Here is a 19933-nt window from a genome sequence, read left to right on the forward strand (position 1 = left end):
GCGATGAAACATGGAAATGCTCGCCGACAACGAGGAGTATCACTGGCTTATACGGTGTCGAATAGTGACTTCAATTATTTATTGTTTTCACTTTTACTATGTTTTTTGCAATTTTAATTATGACAGTATCACATAAGATATGTTTTAATAGTTGATGCATTTTAATTGTTTTTTAAAGGCGCCAGAAAATAACCCGTAGGGCGTAAATGTGTTTCTGTACAGTATTTCTCCAGCAATGGTCATGTGGTGACATCAATTATAGTATTTTGAGAGGTAATCTTTGAAGTCGGACATCACTGAAGGCCTAGGTGGGAAACGCACGGCCCGCCACTGTATAGTACAGTATTTCTTCTTACAGACCAGTTTGCGGCCCTGTCTTTAACTCGCTACTTTCGGTTTCGGTGTCAATATATGAAAAAAACATCCATTTTGGTCTGTTTTTCCATTTTTGTTCATGTGTGCACAGATTTCTGTAGATGTTAGTCCTCGTTGTGCCATTTCCAAAATAATTTCGTTGGGCTCCAAAAACATTTTAGCATAACAGGCAAACATGTACTGTAGTAATTATCCCTGCTTTTACTTTGGAAATAAAATATTTCAGTGCCTGCAAATTATAACATATCCGTTTTGGTCTATTGTTCTATTTCTGTTTAATGGGGATACAATGTGTGTTATATGAAACATAAAATTAAAATCAAACCATTTTTAGATGTATGCTCCTTAACACCAATTTTTTTATTTGCATTTTAAAATGAAATTCAGGGCAGCACGGCTGAACAGGGGTTAGTGCGTGTGCCTCACAATAAGAAGGTCCTGGGATAGGCTCCAGCAACGGTAGAAAATGGATGGATGGAAAAATAAATTCAAATAAGCCAATCCTTTTTTTTTTCACCATGAAAAGACAATTAAATGATCAAAACATATACTGACAGTTACCCCTCCCTATACACAGATCACACCCTGCGCATAGGGCCCTGTGAATCGTGGGGGGTGGGCGGCACCGTTTGGCGTGAAGATGTAAAATGTAAATTAAAGATTGACAGGGAGCTAATTTGCTTGAAATTTTATCACAACTGTTTTCCTAGCTGTTTAATTGGCTAAAACTGCCTTACCATTTGACAAGAGTCCTTATTTGTCCCTGAGTCTTAATTCTTCATCTTAGCAAGACATTTTGGACATTTGCCTCATGCTTCCAACTTTGTGGGAACACTTTAGACAGACCCTTTCTTTACCCTTAAAGGCAACATTGGGCTGCATTTAAACTTGACCAACGGATTAGATTTAATTTTTTTCAAAATGACCAACATCTTGTAGAAAATGTATTTAATTTCACTCCCTTGATGTGTCTCTTTAATTAAGACCATGCAGCGTAACAGGAAGTTCATTTAGGCATATGAATAGGAAATAAATTAAACACGTGACATTTCAGTGATCTTGCACTCTCAGGATTGCAGATGCTTTGCTGCATAGCGTCTGTGTTTGTCCAGCTTGCTAATTGAGGATGCCTGACGTGCCTCTTGCCATGTTTGTTTGCATTCTGCAGCCCATGAGGTGGGCGCGTCGAGAAAATATTCATTAACGGAGCTAATTACTCATTTCAGTGGCGAGAGAACATTTAAATACTGCCTGTCCTGGATAAGCCTCAACTATGTCACAGTAGTAACAAAATGGATAAGTGATCAAATATACAGTATGGGGCCTGAAAGAGATACTGTATTTGACACAAGTAACATTTATATAGTTGTGTGTGTGTGTGTGTGTGTGTGTGTGTGTGTGTGTGTGTGTGTGTGTGTGTGTGTGTGTGTGTGTGTGTGTGTGTGTGTGTGTGTGTGTGTGTGTGTGTGAGTGTGAGTGTGTGTGTGTGTGTGTGTCCCTCTTCTTTAAGTAGAGTCACCCTGCAAAGGTGAGAAGACAGCTGGAGCTGTCAGCAGCGCCCAAAGGAGGACCAAATGGATATAAAGTGGGCCCAAAAAGACAGAAACTCTGCTGGAGGTAAACAAGCTATCTTTATTCGTCATGGACATACCTAACAAGTTTCATTAAAGAACATTACATGAACAAAATTCAAGTCGGAAGAAGCAAACGCAGTTATGAAAAATGGTTGAAAGAATACAAAATAATAAAAGGTATAAGAAAAACTAATACAGTATAGCTTGTAGGCGATAAAGGAAAAGAAAAGAAGAATAAAAGGTTTTAAGAAATACAATTTAAAATAAATAAATCCCAATTTTTATTTACTTAGATTCTAAATCGATTCATCTTTTTCGATAATCAATAAAAAAAAAAAAATATATATATATATATATATATATATATATATATATATATGTATATATATTTTTTATTTTTTATTTTTTATTTTTTTTAAGGATCAGTATTTGAAATGAAAACTATTATTTATATTTTTATTAATATTATTGATACTGTTGCTTGTATTAATTTTTTAACATTTTTAAAATGCATTTTTAAGTCGTTTTTTTAGGCCAACACTGTGTGTATATGTCGTACACCAGCAGCCAAGAGAGGCCTCTGTAACCTTTTACCTGTTTTGAAAAGGTTTTATTATAATTTTTGTACCAGAATCATGTTGAATATAGAGATTCGATTGTAGATCGAATCGTCACCCCAAGAATCAGAATCAAAGTCAATCATGAGGTTCCCAAAGCTTACCACCTCTAAAAATAGTGGCGTGATGCAAAAATAACATAAAAAAAGGTTTGAAATGAGAAACTAATAGAAAATTAAATATGTTAAAATAAGTACAGGAATTAAATATGGAAGAATAATTAAGTACATACATACATAAAAAAAAATCTGACAAACGTCTAAATCAAAAATAAATGCTGAGTGTAAATTAATCTGGCAGCCTGTGTCAGTAGATGACATCAACTGGCTCAGTGTAGCTCTCTTTGAAAACATGTTTAACAATTCAGTTTTTGAACATTACCGCGGCCCAATATCATTCACACACAAACATTACTGCATCTGTTAGTTAACTAAATCAATGGCAAAGTGGGCGAAACGTCAACATTTGTTCAAAGATGAAAAATGTGTATATGCTAACGACAATGTGTAAATTAAATGGGAACAATAATTATTTAAAAGGCCCAACCCAGAGATTTTACAGTTTAGTGGAACAACAAAACACCTGATATAATAATTATTATATTAAACTTGGGTTCAACAAAACGTACACACAAATATCACGGTACTAACTGTACCCCGGCTTCAGTTTAAGCCTGTAAACATCAGGCTAAAGCTACACGCTATGCTAGGAGTTACATCACTAATATAAAGTATTATATGATATATTGCTCCATTGCAATACACAGTAGACACTGACCCCACAATTAAAAGAATATTTTAGGAAATGTGTTTTTATATTGCCAGAGAGGCTGGTGAAGCTTTTCTACATAAAGGCTACGCTAGCTGCAAAACAAATCGAGCTAACGTTGCTAACGATGATGTGTAAATTAAACGGGAACAAGAATTCTTAAAGATTTTACACACTTCAGGGGAACACCAAAACGCCTGATAAAAAAAATATGTAAACTGTATATTATGTTAAAAGTGTGTTTATTGAAACTTACACAGATATCTCGTTACCAACTTTACTGCTGCTTTGGTCTAAGTTTGTATACATAGGCCAAAGCGTCATGCTACGCTAGGAGTTATTTCGCTATCTTAATATAATATTATATAACTTATTTTTCCATTGCAATACACAGTAGACACTGACCCCGCCATTTTTAAATATACTTTGGTTTATTTCAGGAAAATAATTTTTATATTGCCAGAGAGGCTGGTGAAGCTGTTGTTTTACATGAAGGCTAAGCAACAAGCTCCAATAAGCTAACATCGCTAATGTATTGGCAAAATACTTTAATTACTTACAGTTTTAGTGTCTCCTTCATTGCCATAAATATAGGCACCAAGCCCACCATTAATTTTTCGGACAATCCATCCTTTTTACATGTTAGACTGCAAAAAAATAAAGAAAAACCTTTTGTCTTCTTGTCTCTCATAATGATTGAGAACAACAGGCAAAAAAAGTGTAGTTCCCCTTTAAGTCACGTATTAACCTTTGCACCATTACTCTAGATTTCCTTGATACTGAACCTTTTTTGATGCTGCTGCATGTTGCATGTTTGTGGGTTAAACGTACAGCATCTGCAAACTCTGCCTTCGAGTTCTTAAAACTTGTTCTGTCGAGGGCCACATACAGAAAATGAATTAGATTAATTCAAAATAATTAAGTGAATCATTAATATTTAACAGTTAAATAGTTAAGATGTTAATAAATAAAGCATGTTGTTAAATATATTTCAGTAATTAGTATTTTTAGTTTAATATCTTGTTCAGACATACAATATTTTGTTCTATTAAATTCGGCCCCAATCCTCTTTCATAATGTTTCATGGTTAATTTTATGTATAGAATATTCCCTGGGGGCTAATAAAAAAAAAAAAAAAAAAATCACTAAAAGATTTCCCCAAAATTGGGAGTTGAAGCCTTTTTTAAATTATTTTCTATAACAGATTTTTTTTTCTATAACAGACGACAAACATTTTTATTGGAGTGTAATGCATGGATCGTGATGAAAATGTGACAAATGTTAGTGTAATGGTTACACTGTCAATAATATTTAGTCAGTTAAATGTGTTTAATGGCTGAATTTTAGTGTTGCAGGCCCTCGCAGAACGTTACTTTTTTGCACATTAACCCTGCATTCTAGCAGCGGGTTTTCTTCCTCTGACGGACTAAAGCGCGATTCCCACCAAAATGCAGACCCTGAACCTTTCTGCTGGAAGGCCATGGTCTTTCACATGTGAAAAAATAAAATAAGTGGATATTCAGACTGCCTTTGAAAAACTGTCCTTGCTATAGCTGCCTGTCATAATAATGCCTTTGAGTCCAGGCAAAATTAAAGTGCTTATCAAAGTTGGCAATTGACTTTGCCTTTTCTGACACCACCAACTTACCAAGTGAAAAGTTGACTCTTTGTGAGCGCTGCTGGCGTTTGTATTGCCTCTCTGAATGGCCTGTTTTCATTATAACATGAATGGCAGCAGAGGTGGTTGAAACCATCTTTTAATCAGCGCAGCAAAAAGAGACCAGTTGAATTTTTTTGTTCTTGTTTGAGCTCTTTTCTTCTTTATCCTAACTACTCTGGACCTCTTTCATCTATTTTGATGAAGGTAAGGACAGTGTTTTCTGTTCTCTACATTCCAAAGCAATTCCCCATTTCAAACAGGAAATCATGTAAACAGAAATAATCTGTCCCAGGGTAAAACTGCGGTCATCTTAATAATGTAAATAGTAATAATCAGTTCTAGGGTCATTTTAGCACTATTACCCGTCATACAAGTTTTTAAAGAAGTTAAACAGTGTTAATATAAAGGACGGCGTGGCACGGTTGGGAGAGTGGCCGTGCCAGCAACCTGAGGGTTCCTGGTTCGAGCCCCACCTCCTACCAACTCGTCACGTCCGTTGTGTCCTTGAGCAAGACACTTCACCCTTGCTCCTGATGGGTCGTGGTTAGGGCCTTGCATGGCAGCTCCTGCCATTAGTGTATGAATGGGTGAATGTGGAAATAGTGTCAAAGCGCTTTGAGTACCTTGAAGGTAGAAAATCGCCATACAAGTATAACCCATAATATCATTTTAGCTGTAATCCTTTGACACTCGCTGAACTAAGATACGACATACAGTACATGTTTTACGTACATTTTTGGTCCCATGTGGTCGAATTGTTCAATCAATCAATCAATGTTTATTTATATAGCCCTAAATCACAAGTGTCTCAAAGGGCTGCACAAGCCACAACGACATCCTCGGTACAGAGCCCACATAAGGGCAAGGAAAAACTCACCCCAGTGGGACTTCGATGTGAATGACTATGAGAAACCTTGGAGAGGACCGCATATGTGGGTAACACCCCCCCACCCCCTCTAGGGGAGACCGAATGCAATGGATGTCGAGTGGGTCTGACATAATATTGTGAGAGTCCAGTCCATAGTGGATCCAACATAATAGTGAGAGTCCAGTCCATAGTGGGGCCATCAGGAGACCATCCCGAGTGGAGACGGGTCAGCAGCGCAGAGATGTTCCCAACCGATGCACAGGCGAGCGGTCCACCCCGGGTCCCGACTCTGGACAGCCAGCACTTCATCACACAACATTTTAAACAATCTTTAAATAGTTACAGTTGAAATGAGTTACATTGTCTATTCCAACGCTTCCTGCCCGTGCAGAAAGAAGATTTTTTTGGAATGTATCGATAACGAACAATCTGCTGTACAGATTGCAAATGAGCCAGATTATAGCATAGTTGCATGCTCATTTCTATCCTTGTGGCAGTGACTTTGATGGCAAGAGCTTTATTCTTACGAACAACCCTTTAAACTGGAACTGCACTTTTGTTTGGAATTTTGCCTATAGTTCACAATTATTATGAGAGACAAGAACACATGTATTTTTTTAACGATTTTAAAGATGATAAAAAAACACATGAAAGATGCAGCTAATGGGAGTCACTGTTGTAGCCTTCAAAGCCCTCTAAAACAACTTTAAAACCCTCCATCAATATTTTGTATACACACTGCAAGTATATGTACAATGTAGTAACAGACACGTTCATAACAATATGTAATATGTTAAATATTTATTTTGATCATTTTAATCATTTCTTCTGCGCATTGATTTCTGTTCCCATAGCAGCGCACGTCTGACTTCTAGCAAGAATGTGTGTTCCTACTTCCGGATTCAAACACGTGTGTGTTTTCTAATCATGGCAGACTTGGTAACAGACAACAAAGACTACTATTTTTGGACAAATGAGGTTGCACAACCTTATACTTAAGAAGATGAATATACTGCTGCTTTTAGGAGCCAGCACGGAAGAGTGTTGTGAAAGCGATTTTGACGCTAAAAATAGGTAACTGTTAATTCTGGGTAAGCACAACATAAACGTCCCCAGCCAGACCAGACAAACAACTTTCCATCGAGTGAGTCACTTTAATATCGATCATGATACACTCACCCCGCCATGCGTGTTGTTACAACTACAGTACATACACTGTCTGGCTCGCTCAGCTGTGTACAAACAAAACATGAAATGTGGGCGATGTGTTATTACGCTAGAAGAAGAGTTCCTCAGTGTTCGCTCTTACAATAATATGGTTATTATACAGGTTACGGAATGTAAACGAAGTATTGTGGACGGTTTTTGAATGCATTTTTAAAGTGATTTAGATATAGAATGGATTGCTCCCATTAGCTGCATTGCTGGCCACCAAGAACAAGCCGATTTTTACATGTTAGAATGCAAGAAAAATGTAATATAAAATTGTCCTCTTGTCTCTCCTAAGGATTGTGAACCATAGGCAAAATTCAAAAAAAAAAAAAAGTGTCTATGAATGTTCTCATTCATCCAGGTCATTGTCATCTCAGGATTCCAAAAAAAGTGCACATCCCCTTTAAGTTTCTGGAGCCACGCCGCCCCCTACAGTCTTGTCTATGTTTTAATGGTAAAAATCCTGTTTGAACTGATAATATTTTAAGGCCTTAAAGCACATGCACGTTATTGGGTAGTCCTTGGTGGGAGTGCTGATTGGGCCAGGGGTAAATGGAGGATCACGGTCGCATCTTTCAAAATAAACTGAATGAGGAGTAACAATCGCACACACCTGCTCTGGCCCTTTCTCCACCACCACGACAGACAATGGCCGCCGGGACGCGGTTGCAACTAATGATGTAGGAAGGATGGAGGAGGAGGAGAAGGAGGGTTGAAGGAGATGAAAAGGAAGGTGTGAAGCCATAATCGACATATGTAGTTTGTTTAAAATATGACGACATATACCGTATTTTTCGGAGTATAAGTCGCACCGGAGTATAAGTCGCACCTGGCGAAAATGCATAATAAAAAAGAAAAAAAACATATATAAGTCGCGACTTATAGTCCGAAAAATACGGTTACACAAATGTACTCAATATGTTTCATGTGTGGAGTCAAGGAGAATAAGATGATCAGTGTGCGTGTCCTAAAACACCCCTGGTGATATCACTAGAGGGCAGCAAGGGCTATAATTTAAACTCTAATTTAAATATTAATACAGATGTACTAAACGTGACACACCCCATATGTTCAGTGATCATTAATGTTAACAAGCTGACTTAGTACCCGCACCAGCCTGTACCACAAAGTTTCCTGGGCATGACGCTAAAGTGCATCCGACAGTGGAGGCTCCTCTATGGGGTCTTGGGGCACTATAGGTTAACCCCTTTACTACTGTTACCCCGCATGGTCCTTGGCAAAGGCCTAGTACTTGACTGACCCCTAGCCAGGGATACGGTGAAGACCTCAACGGCGGAGCAGCCGGAAGACGGTAGATGTAAGAACTACCGCAACGGCTGCGACGGCGGAAGAAGGCACCCCAACATCCATGTGGGCCCAGTTATGGGGAAATAACCAGAGGTGTGGACTCGAGTCACATGACTTGGACTCGAGTCAGACTCGAGTCATGAATTTGATGACTTTAGACTCGACTTGACAAAATGTAAAAAGACTTGCAACTCGACTTAGACTTTAACATCAATGACTTGTGACTTCACTTGGACTTGAGCCTTTTGAATTGACATGACTTGACATGACTTGCTACTTTCCCCAAAACCCAAAGATGAAAAAGTTATTCGGGAGCGCTCCGTATTTTTCATTGTGTACTTGTCTATCAGCGTTGCGTGTGTCAGCTGGTGTGCTCTCAGTACAACAGCCAATCAAATTAGATCTACTTTGTTTTCATCACACAGCATTCATCCAATCAAATTGCAGGACAACCAAGGAAGAAGACATGTCCAAACCACACGCCAGTGAACAAAAAATGATACCTAAAATAATTTTGTTTGGGTATAAAAATTACGAGGTGGTCAACACAAAACGGTTTGCAGTATGCAACACATGCGGTTCGAAAATTACTGATGGAGAGGCAACAACTTCCAACTTCGTCCGGCATTTGAAGTTGCACAAAGAACGGTAAGTTTTGAATGTAAGATAACGTTTATTGGCTAAGTAACGTGACTTTTATTTGCTGTGTAGTTAAATCAGTGAGGCTGTAAACTCACTGCTAACGTTATAACGTTATTGCAAACACGGGAATCTGTTGCAGTTCACTACCTTATTCATACTTTTTGTTCAGTGATTTTTTTTAAGCAGGGTTACGTTAGTCAATATATCACACGTAACGTTAGACGGCGGTCAGCAGCACCGCGTATTTTAGCCACCTAAAAAAAGACAAAAATAGTCAAATAAAGGTCAGTTAAAATGTATACTATATTATGAATATGTGTACCGTTTTAGCTAGCTTTCTGACATACTGTTGGTTGTTTACCTCAGTGGTCCCCAACCACCGGGCCGCGGCCCGGTACTGGTCCGTGGATCGATTGGTATCGGGCCGCACAAGAAATTTTTTTTTTTCTTTTCTTTTTTTAATTAAATCAACATAAAAAACACAAGATACACTTACAAGTAGTGCACCAACCCAAAACAACTCTCTCCCCCCTTTTGTTCTGGGCATTGAACATGAAGACTCTTCCTTCACTGTTCCGAGTGGCCATGAGAGTCTTGGCAGTGCCTGCCTCCAGTGCTCCAGTGGAGCGAGTTTTCAGCCATGGTGGCATCATACTACGCCCCCATCGTGCACAAATGACTGACAGACTCTTGGCTAATTTGGTCTTTTGCAAATGCAATGCAGCATAGGGCCTTGACATATAAAAAGTACAACTTTTTTGTTATGTTCACGTATATGTCATGTTTTTTCAATGTTAACACTTTTGTACAAATAAGTACATTTGCACTTTATTTTTCAATGTGTTTGTTCTGTAAAGGAATGAGTTAATGTATAAAATGACTGGTTAATAGTGCTATTATAAAGTGCAATGTCAGCACAATTTTCTTTCCTGCAATTTAAAATGCACTTGTTTTAATAAATAAATACAGCGTTTGAAAAGCATACACAATCTGTGTTAATATATTAGTCTGTGGTTAAAAGGACTTGAAAGGACTCGAAACTCAAAATGCAGGGCTTAGGACTTGACTTGAGACTTTCCAGTCTTGACTTTGGACTTGACTCGGGGCTTGCCTGTCTTGACTCGGGACTTGACTCGGACTTGAGGGCAAAGACTTGAGACTTACTTGTGACTTGCAAAACAATGACTTGGTCCCACCTCTGGAAATAACAACCCAAGACCTCAACGGTGGAACAGGCGGAGGATGATTGCTAACCTTATGGAGCGTCACAACGGCTGGGATGGCGGATATAAGCTGCAGCAGAAAAGGGTCCCCAGTCGTCTTGGACTCCATGCCACTGGACCCTGACCCGGATCTGTCAAGGATCGTGTGGTGACTGTCTGTGAACCAGTCTCCCCACGTTAAACAAAGTCACGCACAGGCATCCTCCATAAAGGGATACCCCCCAAGCAGGAGGATCGTCAAACTCGCTTCGAGTGACCGCCGATGATGATGATGTACCACAAAGGTACACCCAGACCACCAAAAAGTAAAGAGAAGACGAAGCTTCGCCAGTTGCTAGCTTACCTTCCATTAAGGGGATAAGTTGATGATAACACTTCATTGCAGTCTCTATTGAGGTAGAACTTGCAGGTCATACTCAACTAAAAGTTGTTCTTTCTTTTCTAACGTACAACTCATTTTCATCTTGGCGCTGTTCGCGCGTTCCTATTTGTTTGTCACACTTCCGGTTTCGTCAGTCAGCTCGTTCCTGGTTGGTTAGGATCTGGTTACGTCATGGCAGTTTGAGCTAAACTTAATATTTGATGTTCATGTGCAACTTAGATCTATGTATTCTCATTCTATGTATGTATAAAATAGTTTGGTAAGTCGTGTCCAGTTAGTCCATTAAGGCTCGGCTAATTAAAAGAGGACGGATTCATCTGAATATCGCTATTAAGTGTCCGTATCGGATCGAAATGTTTCCATTGTTAAATCGATAATTGTATTTGAAAATCGGGGAGTAAGTACTTGGGCAAAGGGGTCTTTGGGAGAAAAATCTAAATCAATAAAACAAAATCCAATAGATTTTGCTTTTTGATTCGACATTTTACAGTATTGACTTTAATTTGTTCAAAAAATTGTATGCAATAAACGTTTTTTTTTTTCAAGTATAAATGTTATTATTCTATATTTTGACAATTGTTTTTTATTTGTATATTTATACATTGTTAAATGTTTTTACAGTACAAATTATGTAGGTATACAATAACATTTGTATTAAAATTATGGTCAAAATATTAAAGGCAAGACCACTAAATAAACCTTGGATCTTGACATATTTTTAGGGGCAAAAAGTATGGGTATTGTTAGCAATGTTTTGCCTTGTTTCTGTAGTTACTTGTTATCGGGTCGACACCAAAACTTGCAGTATCGCCCGCGCTCCTGCCTGTGATTGGAGGGAGGGTCCTGGGTGGTGGGTGTGGTGGTCTCTGGGTGGTGGTCTCCCTTCCAGTGCGTCAAGACGCGGCAGCAGTGACTCCCTCCAGGCGGGCTTTGAGGATCGGTGGGTCCAGTGCGGTGCACGGCGCGCTAAATGACGCCTGTTCGATCCCCGTGACACCTCCGCCATGAGCTGCTTGGATGTTATGTACCAGGTGTTTGGAGCGCAGCCTTACGTCTCCTCCTACAGCTCCTATCACCACCAGGTACGACTTCTTCATTCCTACACGCACAGGTCAACATGTAACTTTATTACAAATAACTGCTTGTTTTTTTTTCTTGGCAAATAACTTTACATCATGTAAACACAATTAAGTGAGTCAATATTAGTCATTTTGTTTTTGTAATTTTCACTTTTTTTTAAAGTCAACATGTTTTTATAATATAGTCACACTTAGTTTGACAAATTAAAACAACACCACTGCAAACAAATGTCCCATTTAAAAGTGAAGGCAATTGTTTAAAGTATTATTCATAGTAGTATTATTGCTGTAATCAAAGAAATGACAGAAGATTATAGTACATTTAATTGTAAATAAAAGTTGTCATCACCAGCTGTGTTATAGTACAAATATCATTTTATATATAATGATGATGTTTTACTTAAATAAGTTATTGCCATGCAAGCTACCCCAGGTTTTCCCTCAGGATTCCACTGATAATTATGTTTATGTATTATTAGTTGGAAGTTTTGTGGCTAAAAAGGGAAGTCATGCCTTTTCTTCAATAACTAGACTCAGTTCATGCACTGCAAATAAGAGCTGGCCAATAAGATAAAAAAAGACTAGATGTAAGGGAAAAAAATACTAAAAAACAGTTCAACTATCTGTACATGCAGCTCATTACTTTTACTCGATAAGACATACTAAATTAAGAGTTCTATATCTAAACTTTTAAGATAGAAATAAGTATTTTATTCTGAAAACAAGCATTATTTAATTTTCAATTCTGAAATTCCGCACTCTCGGGATGTTGCGGAATCTTTAAACAAGATTTTCTACGTGGGGAAAACCAAAATATCTTATTTGGATAGTTTTCTCAAATTGGGAAATAGAATAGACAATAGAAACAATATAATTATTCATGCTAAAATCAAGATTAAAAATAAAAAATAAAAATAAATAAATAGCTCTTAAAACTAGGGACATTTCTAGAAATATTTGCAGTGTGAGGACTTTCAGTATGTGTGCAAGCAAGATAACTGTGCATATATTCAGCATGTTGCAATAAATATCAATCAGCGCTTGCAGGATATTAACATCATATCATAATTCAGAAATAATACAATAATAAAACATGCAAAACTCACACTTTTTTAATTTAATATTTGTTGAGATGCATCCAAATAGTAGTAACATGCCAAATAATCATAAAGACAAATAAAGCAGCATCCATAGTAACTTCTTTTTTTTTTCTTTGGCCAAATGTGAGTGTAAAGTGGAAAACCTAAACGTCTCAGTGTTCAGCACGGCTGAAGTTAACTAAAATATCTGACACTTTAGCATTAATAGACATACTTTTCTTTTTTCATTTTTATTGTTACAATAGCTTATAAAACAAAGATTTAAAAAAAAAAAACCAGTCAATGTCGCTCCACATAAAAAAGACAAAGACCAATCTGTCACAATGTTTTTTGCTCTAACACAGAGGTGTCCAAACTGCGGCCCAGGGGTCATTTGTGACCCGCAGCATGAATAAAATCAAACACCAAAATAAAAATATAGCAAAAAAGGTTGAATGTAGTAGGAAAAATGCTGAAATATTAACACTAATAGCTGATAATAATAATGTACCTATATATATATATATATATATATATATATATATATATATATATAGGGTATAACTTTTTTGGAGCTTTTTTACAAAATCTTGAGAAATATATACAAAAAGAATATTTTAAATAGTATTTGGCTTTCGGTGGACAAAGTTCACCTCCTTCATTTAAAACTGTGTGTGTGCATGCATGTGTGTGTGTGTGTGTGTGTGTGTGTCTTTATTGCATAGAAGGTGGCCTTGTATTCCAAAATGCAAGACTCGCAGGGCGGTCCCCCTGGACTCCATACCATCAAAGAGGAAGACAAGGAGGTGCCCCCGGGAACCGAGTACCTAAGTGCACGCTGCGTCATCTTCACGTACTTCCAAGGGGACATCAGCGCCGTGGTGGATGAACACTTCAGTCGCGCCCTCAGCCAGACCGCCTCCTTGTACCCTACTAGCAGTGGACATAAGGCCCCTAGAGGTGTGTGTCTGTGAGAGTGTGGGTGTTTGTGGGTGTGTAAAAAAAATAGAAAGACTTTTAAAAATAGCGCCAAGCCACAGCTTTGAAGACCAAACATTCACTTTACTTTGCATAAATCCTACAATTAAACACTTATATGCTTCTTTCATTTATTAATTTATTTATTAATTCAGGTATGAACTTACAACTGTATTGAATCCTGCTGAGAGATGTTTCTAATTAGTTACCTTATTTATATTAGATAAGATCAAACTTTATTGATCCTTAGGGCGTTAGGGATTATGACTACAGGAAGGATTTAGCTACATGAGAGGGTCAAATATATATGCGTGTGTGTGTGTGTGTGTGTGTGTGTGTGTGTGTGTGTGTGTGTGTGTGTGTGTGTGTGTGTGTGTGTGTGTGTGTGTGTGTGTGTGTGTGTGTGTGTGTGTGTGTGCAACTAAAATGAATCACACATGCTTTATTCACTTACCACTTGACAAATTGACTCTTTAACCCCACCAATTTACCATCTCAGTTTGGATTAGTTAGCCACACTATCACGTTACCAATTGTCATATTTTCAGCGTAACCGGAGCACTGCTCTCATGCTGACCTCCTTCAAGGCCAGGGTCTAAGGGGAATAAATATTTTGTATGCAAAAAAAAAAAAAAAACACAAAAACATTCCACTAAATCAGTGCCATTTGCTGCCGTACTCTCTAAAAGATAAATTTTAATTTGTCTTTTTTCAACTCTAAATCTGATCATACCAGAGGTGGGACCAAGTCATTGCTTTGCAAGTCACAAGTAAGTCTCAAGTCTTTGCCCTCAAGTCCGAGTCAAGTCCCGAGTCAAGACAGGCAAGCCCCGAGTCAAGTCCAAAGTCAAGACTGGAAAGTCTCAAGTCAAGTCCTAAGTCCTGCATTTTGAGTTTCGAGTCCTTTCAAGTCCTTTTAACCACAGACTAATATATTAACACAGATTGTGTATGCTTTTCAAACGCTGTATTTATTTATTAAAACAAGTGCATTTTAAATTGCAGGACAGAAAATTGTGCTGACATTGCACTTTATAATAGCACTATTAACCAGTCATTTTAAACATTAACTCATTCCTTTACAGAACAAACACATTGAAAAATAAAGTGCAAATGTACTTATTTGTACAAAAGTGTTAACATTGAAAAAACATGACATATACGTGAACATAACAAAAAAGTTGTACTTTTTATATGTCAAGGCCCTATGCTGCATTGCATTTGCAAAAGACCAAATTAGCCAAGAGTCTGTCAGTCATTTGTGCACGATGGGGGCGTAGTATGATGCCACCATGGCTGAAAACTCGCTCCACTGGAGCACTGGAGGCAGGCACTGCCAAGACTCTCATGGCCACTCGGAAGTGAAGGAAGAGTCTTCATGTTCAATGCCCAGAACAAAAGGGGGAGAGAGTTTTTTTGAATTGGTGCACTACCTGTAAGTGTATCTTGTGTTTTTTATGTTGATTTAATTAAAAAAAAAAAAAAAAAAAAATTATTTCTTGTGCGGCCCGATACCAATCGATCCACGGACCAGTTCCGGGCCGCGGCCCGGTGGTTGGGGACCACTGAGGTAAACAACCAACAGTATGTCAGAAAGCTAGCTAAAACGGTACACATATTCATAATATAGTATACATTTTAACTGACCTTTATTTTACTACTTTTGTCTTTTTTTAGGTGGCTAAAATACGCGGTGCTGCTGACCGCCGTCTAACGTTACGTGTGATATATTGACTAACGTAACCCTGCTTAAAAAATCACTGAACAAAAAGTATGAATAAGGTAGTGAACTGCAACAGATTCCCGTGTTTGCAATAACGTTATAACGTTAGCAGTGAGTTTACAGCCTCACTGATTTAACTACACAGCAAATAAAAGTCACGTTACTGCCAATAAACGTTATCTTACATTCAAAACTTACCGTTCTTTGTGCAACTTCAAATGCCGGACGAAGTTGGAAGTTGTTGCCTCTCCATCAGTAATTTTCGAACCGCATGTGTTGCATACTGCAAACCGTTTTGTGTTGACCACCTCGTAATTTTTATACCCAAACAAAATTATTTTAGGTATCATTTTTTGTTCACTGGCGTGTGGTTTGGACATGTCTTCTTCGTTGGTTGTCCTGCAATTTGATTGGATGAATGCTGTGTGATGAAAACAAAGTAGATCTAATTTGATTGGCTGTTGTACTGAGACCACACCAGCTGACACACGCAACGCTGATAGACAAGTACACAATGAAAAATACGGAGCGCTCCCGAATAACTTTTTCATCTTTGGGTTTTGGGGAAAGTAGCAAGTCATGTCAAGTCATGTCAATTCAAAAGGCTCAAGTCCAAGTGAAGTCACAAGTCATTGATGTTAAAGTCTAAGTCGAGTTGCAAGTCTTTTTACATTTTGTCAAGTCGAGTCTAAAGTCATCAAATTCATGACTCGAGTCTGACTCGAGTCCAAGTCATGTGACTCGAGTCCACACCTCTGGATCATACCCACATTGAACAACTCAAATGTGTATTGGCCCATCTCATGCAACTTTATTTTTATACAAAGTTAATAAAAAGGTATACACTTTTATACAGAGTCATGCAACTTCCTGTGGACCAGGTGACTTGTCACATTACCCCCTTTTCAGAGTTTCATGTGTTAAGGGAACAGGACTGAATGAAAACTGAGATTTGAATTTCAACAAATTATTTTAGGTTTGTTTTTTAAATAAAATAAACTTAATGTATAGTTGGGGTAAGGATTAAAACAAATATGTAAATACATTTCTGAAGGATTTAAATAATTATATTTCATGGTCAAGTGTAATTTTAGGAAGCGGGGAAAGGCAACTAGTTGTTGTGGTCGAGGTAGTTTAAATCAATATTTATTTGTTATATTAAATATGCAATCAGATCAAAGTATAGGACCCTTTCCTCCATAAAACATTTTTTGACAGTTAATTTGATGGCATTGGGGACGCAAATAGCACCGATTCGGTGAAATGTCCCACATGAATTCCCCCATGTCATGTTGTCTCACGATAAAAGAAAATGTAAAAAAAAAAAAGGGTTAAAAATTGAAAGCATAGTCATATTTGAAGTTGCCTCTTTGTGTTTTTTGCAGATGGATCTTTTCCAATGAGCCAAAGAAGTTTCCCTCCCTCTTTCTGGCACAGTTCCTACCAGTCATCCGTCTCGTCCTCGCTGGCCAGCGCTCTCTCAGCGCCCCACTCAGAGCTCGCTTTCCCCGGGGACCCGTACTCCCCGTCTCCCCTCCACAGCCACCTGCATCAGCCCAGCCCGGACACCTGGCACGCGTCCCACCATCACCACCACCCTTACTCGTTAGGGGGTGCAATAGGCACGCAGGGCTCGCACTACACGCGCCCGGCCATGCACGAGATGTACGGCGCAACGTTTGACCCTCGCTACGGCTCGCTGCTGGTGCCCTCGGTAAGGCCTCATCACCGCCTGACATCCGGCAGCAGCTCGGTACCCGGGTCCAGTAGCTCGCCCTGTGACCTGGGGTGCAAGGGGGAGCCCGGGACGGGGTCGGCATGGAGCGGAAGTTTCTCAGGATCTGGACAGGAGATTGGACTCAACATGGATGCAGGTAATAAACAATCTGAGCTTTACAATTATCTGACTTGTTCTGATGTCAAAACAGTTGTTCCCATAGAAAATAATTGAAGTAGAAATAATCTTTTTTTCAGGGTCAACCCTTATTTACTGTTGGCCAGGGGTGTACAAAATGGGGATCCCGTTCAGCTTGTCTTTCATTGGCCCTCAGCACTTTTTTAGTTTGTTTTGAGTTCTGTCTTGAATTCAAAGGTGTTTCTCACCTTCTTTATCAAAAAGATGGAACTCGCAACTTTCTTTGGCCCCATGGTGGATTATTTTGCTGTCATGCTAAATAAAATAAAAACCATAGAGAAACACATGGGATTCTTTGTTTGGGCACTCGATTCCATGAAATGATTTGCAGATTTATTATTTGTTTGCTGATGACCGAGACGTAAGAAAAAAACGGGGAAAACTGGGCGAAAATTTTTGTGAAAGTGGGCGTGCAAATACTGAGGTACTGTTGTGTAACACAAAGCTAAAATGCAGATGGTTTGTTCAGATAGCTTAGCATTTATTTTATTGGTTTTAGTGTCATTAATGCATAACATGTGTCAAAAAGTGTCATATTTCAGTTTTTCTGTATTCAAGACCCTTTATAGTCAAAAACACAGATCATAGGACTTGTGTTTTTTCACTTTCCACAGTGCAATCACAATATAGTACATACAAAAGTGTAATAGAATAATATACAGTATAGAAACTATTTAGAAACGTAGAATGTAAAAAAGGTGCATAAGCATATAACATTTGTAAGACAAACACTATGCTGCCCTCAGTGGAAAAAGGTTGGATACCTTGTTTTTGGCAATTTTTATTTTAAATTTTAATTGCCATAAAATTGTTTAAATTACTTTCCTATGATACTCGTAAGTACCATGTCCTGTTCTATGATTATCATTGCTCCTTTACTATTTTGCCAAATATGGTACCCCACGAGAAAAAGTAAAAGCTGCTCACTGAGCTGATGTCTCATGAGATCTGATGAAGTCTCTTGTTGAAGTTGACCGGCGCTGTGGCTGCCGGGATTAGTTTGAATAAACTTCCGTGGCGGTTTGCCTGCTGGGAATGAAAACAACAAGCTAACAAAGCAACAACACGGTGGTGAAAAGCCCAATTAATTGAAGGAGGATTTCTGCTTCTTGGTGTCGTCTTACTGCCAAGCCACGGCAGCTGTCCGCTTCCTTCTCTCTCACTTCCTGCTTCCATCTTGACTGGTTTCCTCTTCCTTCTCTCAATCTCTCTTTGTCACCGGTGTCCTCTCAGGTTTTCAGATGCAGGACAAGACCAAGGACTTGTACTGGTTCTAGTACCTCAAACCCCCCTTCCACCGCTCCTACTTTCCTGTCTTCCTCTTCTGCTGCACAGACAAACTGACCGGCGCTCTACTTGCAGCTCTGTCCTACGGCGGCCTGTGCTGATGCCAACAAAAGACCAGAAGACGCCTTGCGGGACAAACTCTTGGGCAGGAAAGACAGACGGGGACATGTGTGTGCCGTCACGTCGCAGGACTGTCTTCACCGGGGACAACTTGGACATGCTTTGGCTGGTGGGAGGGTCCAAATGTCATCATGTTGTTGTTATTATAATGCTGTGAAAACTAGTTCCTGAAGTTCTTAATGCTACATTTTAAATATGATGTTTTCACCAAGTACCACCTCAGAAAACACTTGGCTGTCCAAGTACCACCAAAATGACCAACATTAAAATACGTAAAGGCCTAGATATTTATTAAAAACAAGGCAGAGATTCTAATTACCAATTTGTTTGGCAACATTACACACAGTTTGAACAGTAACACTGTGTTTGAATATTTATTTAATTGATTATTTTGCGTCCCACAGTTTGAGAATTCCTGTTGTATTGTATGCACAAGTATAGAGCTGTATTGCAAACAGAAATATTGGAGTTAACGAGGATCGAACAGCAGCCAAGTTCACAGTTTTGTTGACCCATCTCCTCCGCCCTGGCACTCCCCCCTGCAGCGCCCCGTCCCAATGTGGACTTTACTCTCTGATGGACTTATTGGACTCAAATTTGTTCCAGAAAGACCTTGTCACACCCGGACTCTTTTTGAGAGGTGTTATTTTAAAGTGAGTTGAAAAAGTAAAGATTAAAAAGCATCAGCATGAAATGTGAACTCCACACCCACGCCTGCCAGAAGTTAAGGGGGCAGGGGGCAGTGGGGGTCTCCGTGTTTGTCTGATGGAGGACCAGGAGAGCTATTACGGCTATTTGGAGCCGCTTGACTTGCTGCTTCCATGCAGCTGTCATCGACAACTGCTCTTTAACTTAGTGAGCACACACACACACACGCACACACGCGCGCACACACACTGGTGGAAGTCAATAAAGGGGGCATTTAGAGCAAGCTGGGACAACTGCTGTGTGAGAGGACACACAAGCACAACTATGTGAGGCAATTGTCAAAAAGTCACTGCTGACTGTGTGTGAGCACGTGTGCATGTCTATGCTGGAAAAAGGACCTTGCTGGGATCAGTCCTCGTCATGTTTTAGGGTAGTGTTTCTGAAATATCCCCAGGAAAAATTAAATATTTCACGC

The 19933-nt window shown here is 38.9% G+C and overlaps 1 protein-coding gene across 2 annotated transcripts; it reads left to right on the forward strand.

The window, feature by feature from the left end:
- The first annotated feature begins 11561 nt into the window (after window positions 1-11561).
- On the forward strand, window positions 11562-19512 carry vgll2a (vestigial-like family member 2a). 2 transcript variants are annotated; one of them, XM_061929764.2, is made up of 4 exons: window positions 11562-11711; window positions 13513-13747; window positions 16874-17362; window positions 18766-19512. In XM_061929764.2, exons 1-4 carry the CDS (start codon window positions 11634-11636, stop codon window positions 18789-18791), a joined length of 828 nt encoding a protein of 275 aa, XP_061785748.1. In that variant the 5' UTR covers window positions 11562-11633; the 3' UTR covers window positions 18792-19512. The 2 variants fall into 2 exon arrangements, with proteins under 2 accessions (XP_061785748.1, XP_061785747.1); XM_061929763.2 differs by having other exon boundaries at window positions 18637-18779.
- Window positions 19513-19933: the final 421 nt, after the last annotated feature.

Source organism: Nerophis lumbriciformis, linkage group LG34 (assembly GCF_033978685.3).
Source record: "Nerophis lumbriciformis linkage group LG34, RoL_Nlum_v2.1, whole genome shotgun sequence".
Taxonomy (NCBI): Eukaryota; Metazoa; Chordata; class Actinopteri; order Syngnathiformes; family Syngnathidae; genus Nerophis; species Nerophis lumbriciformis.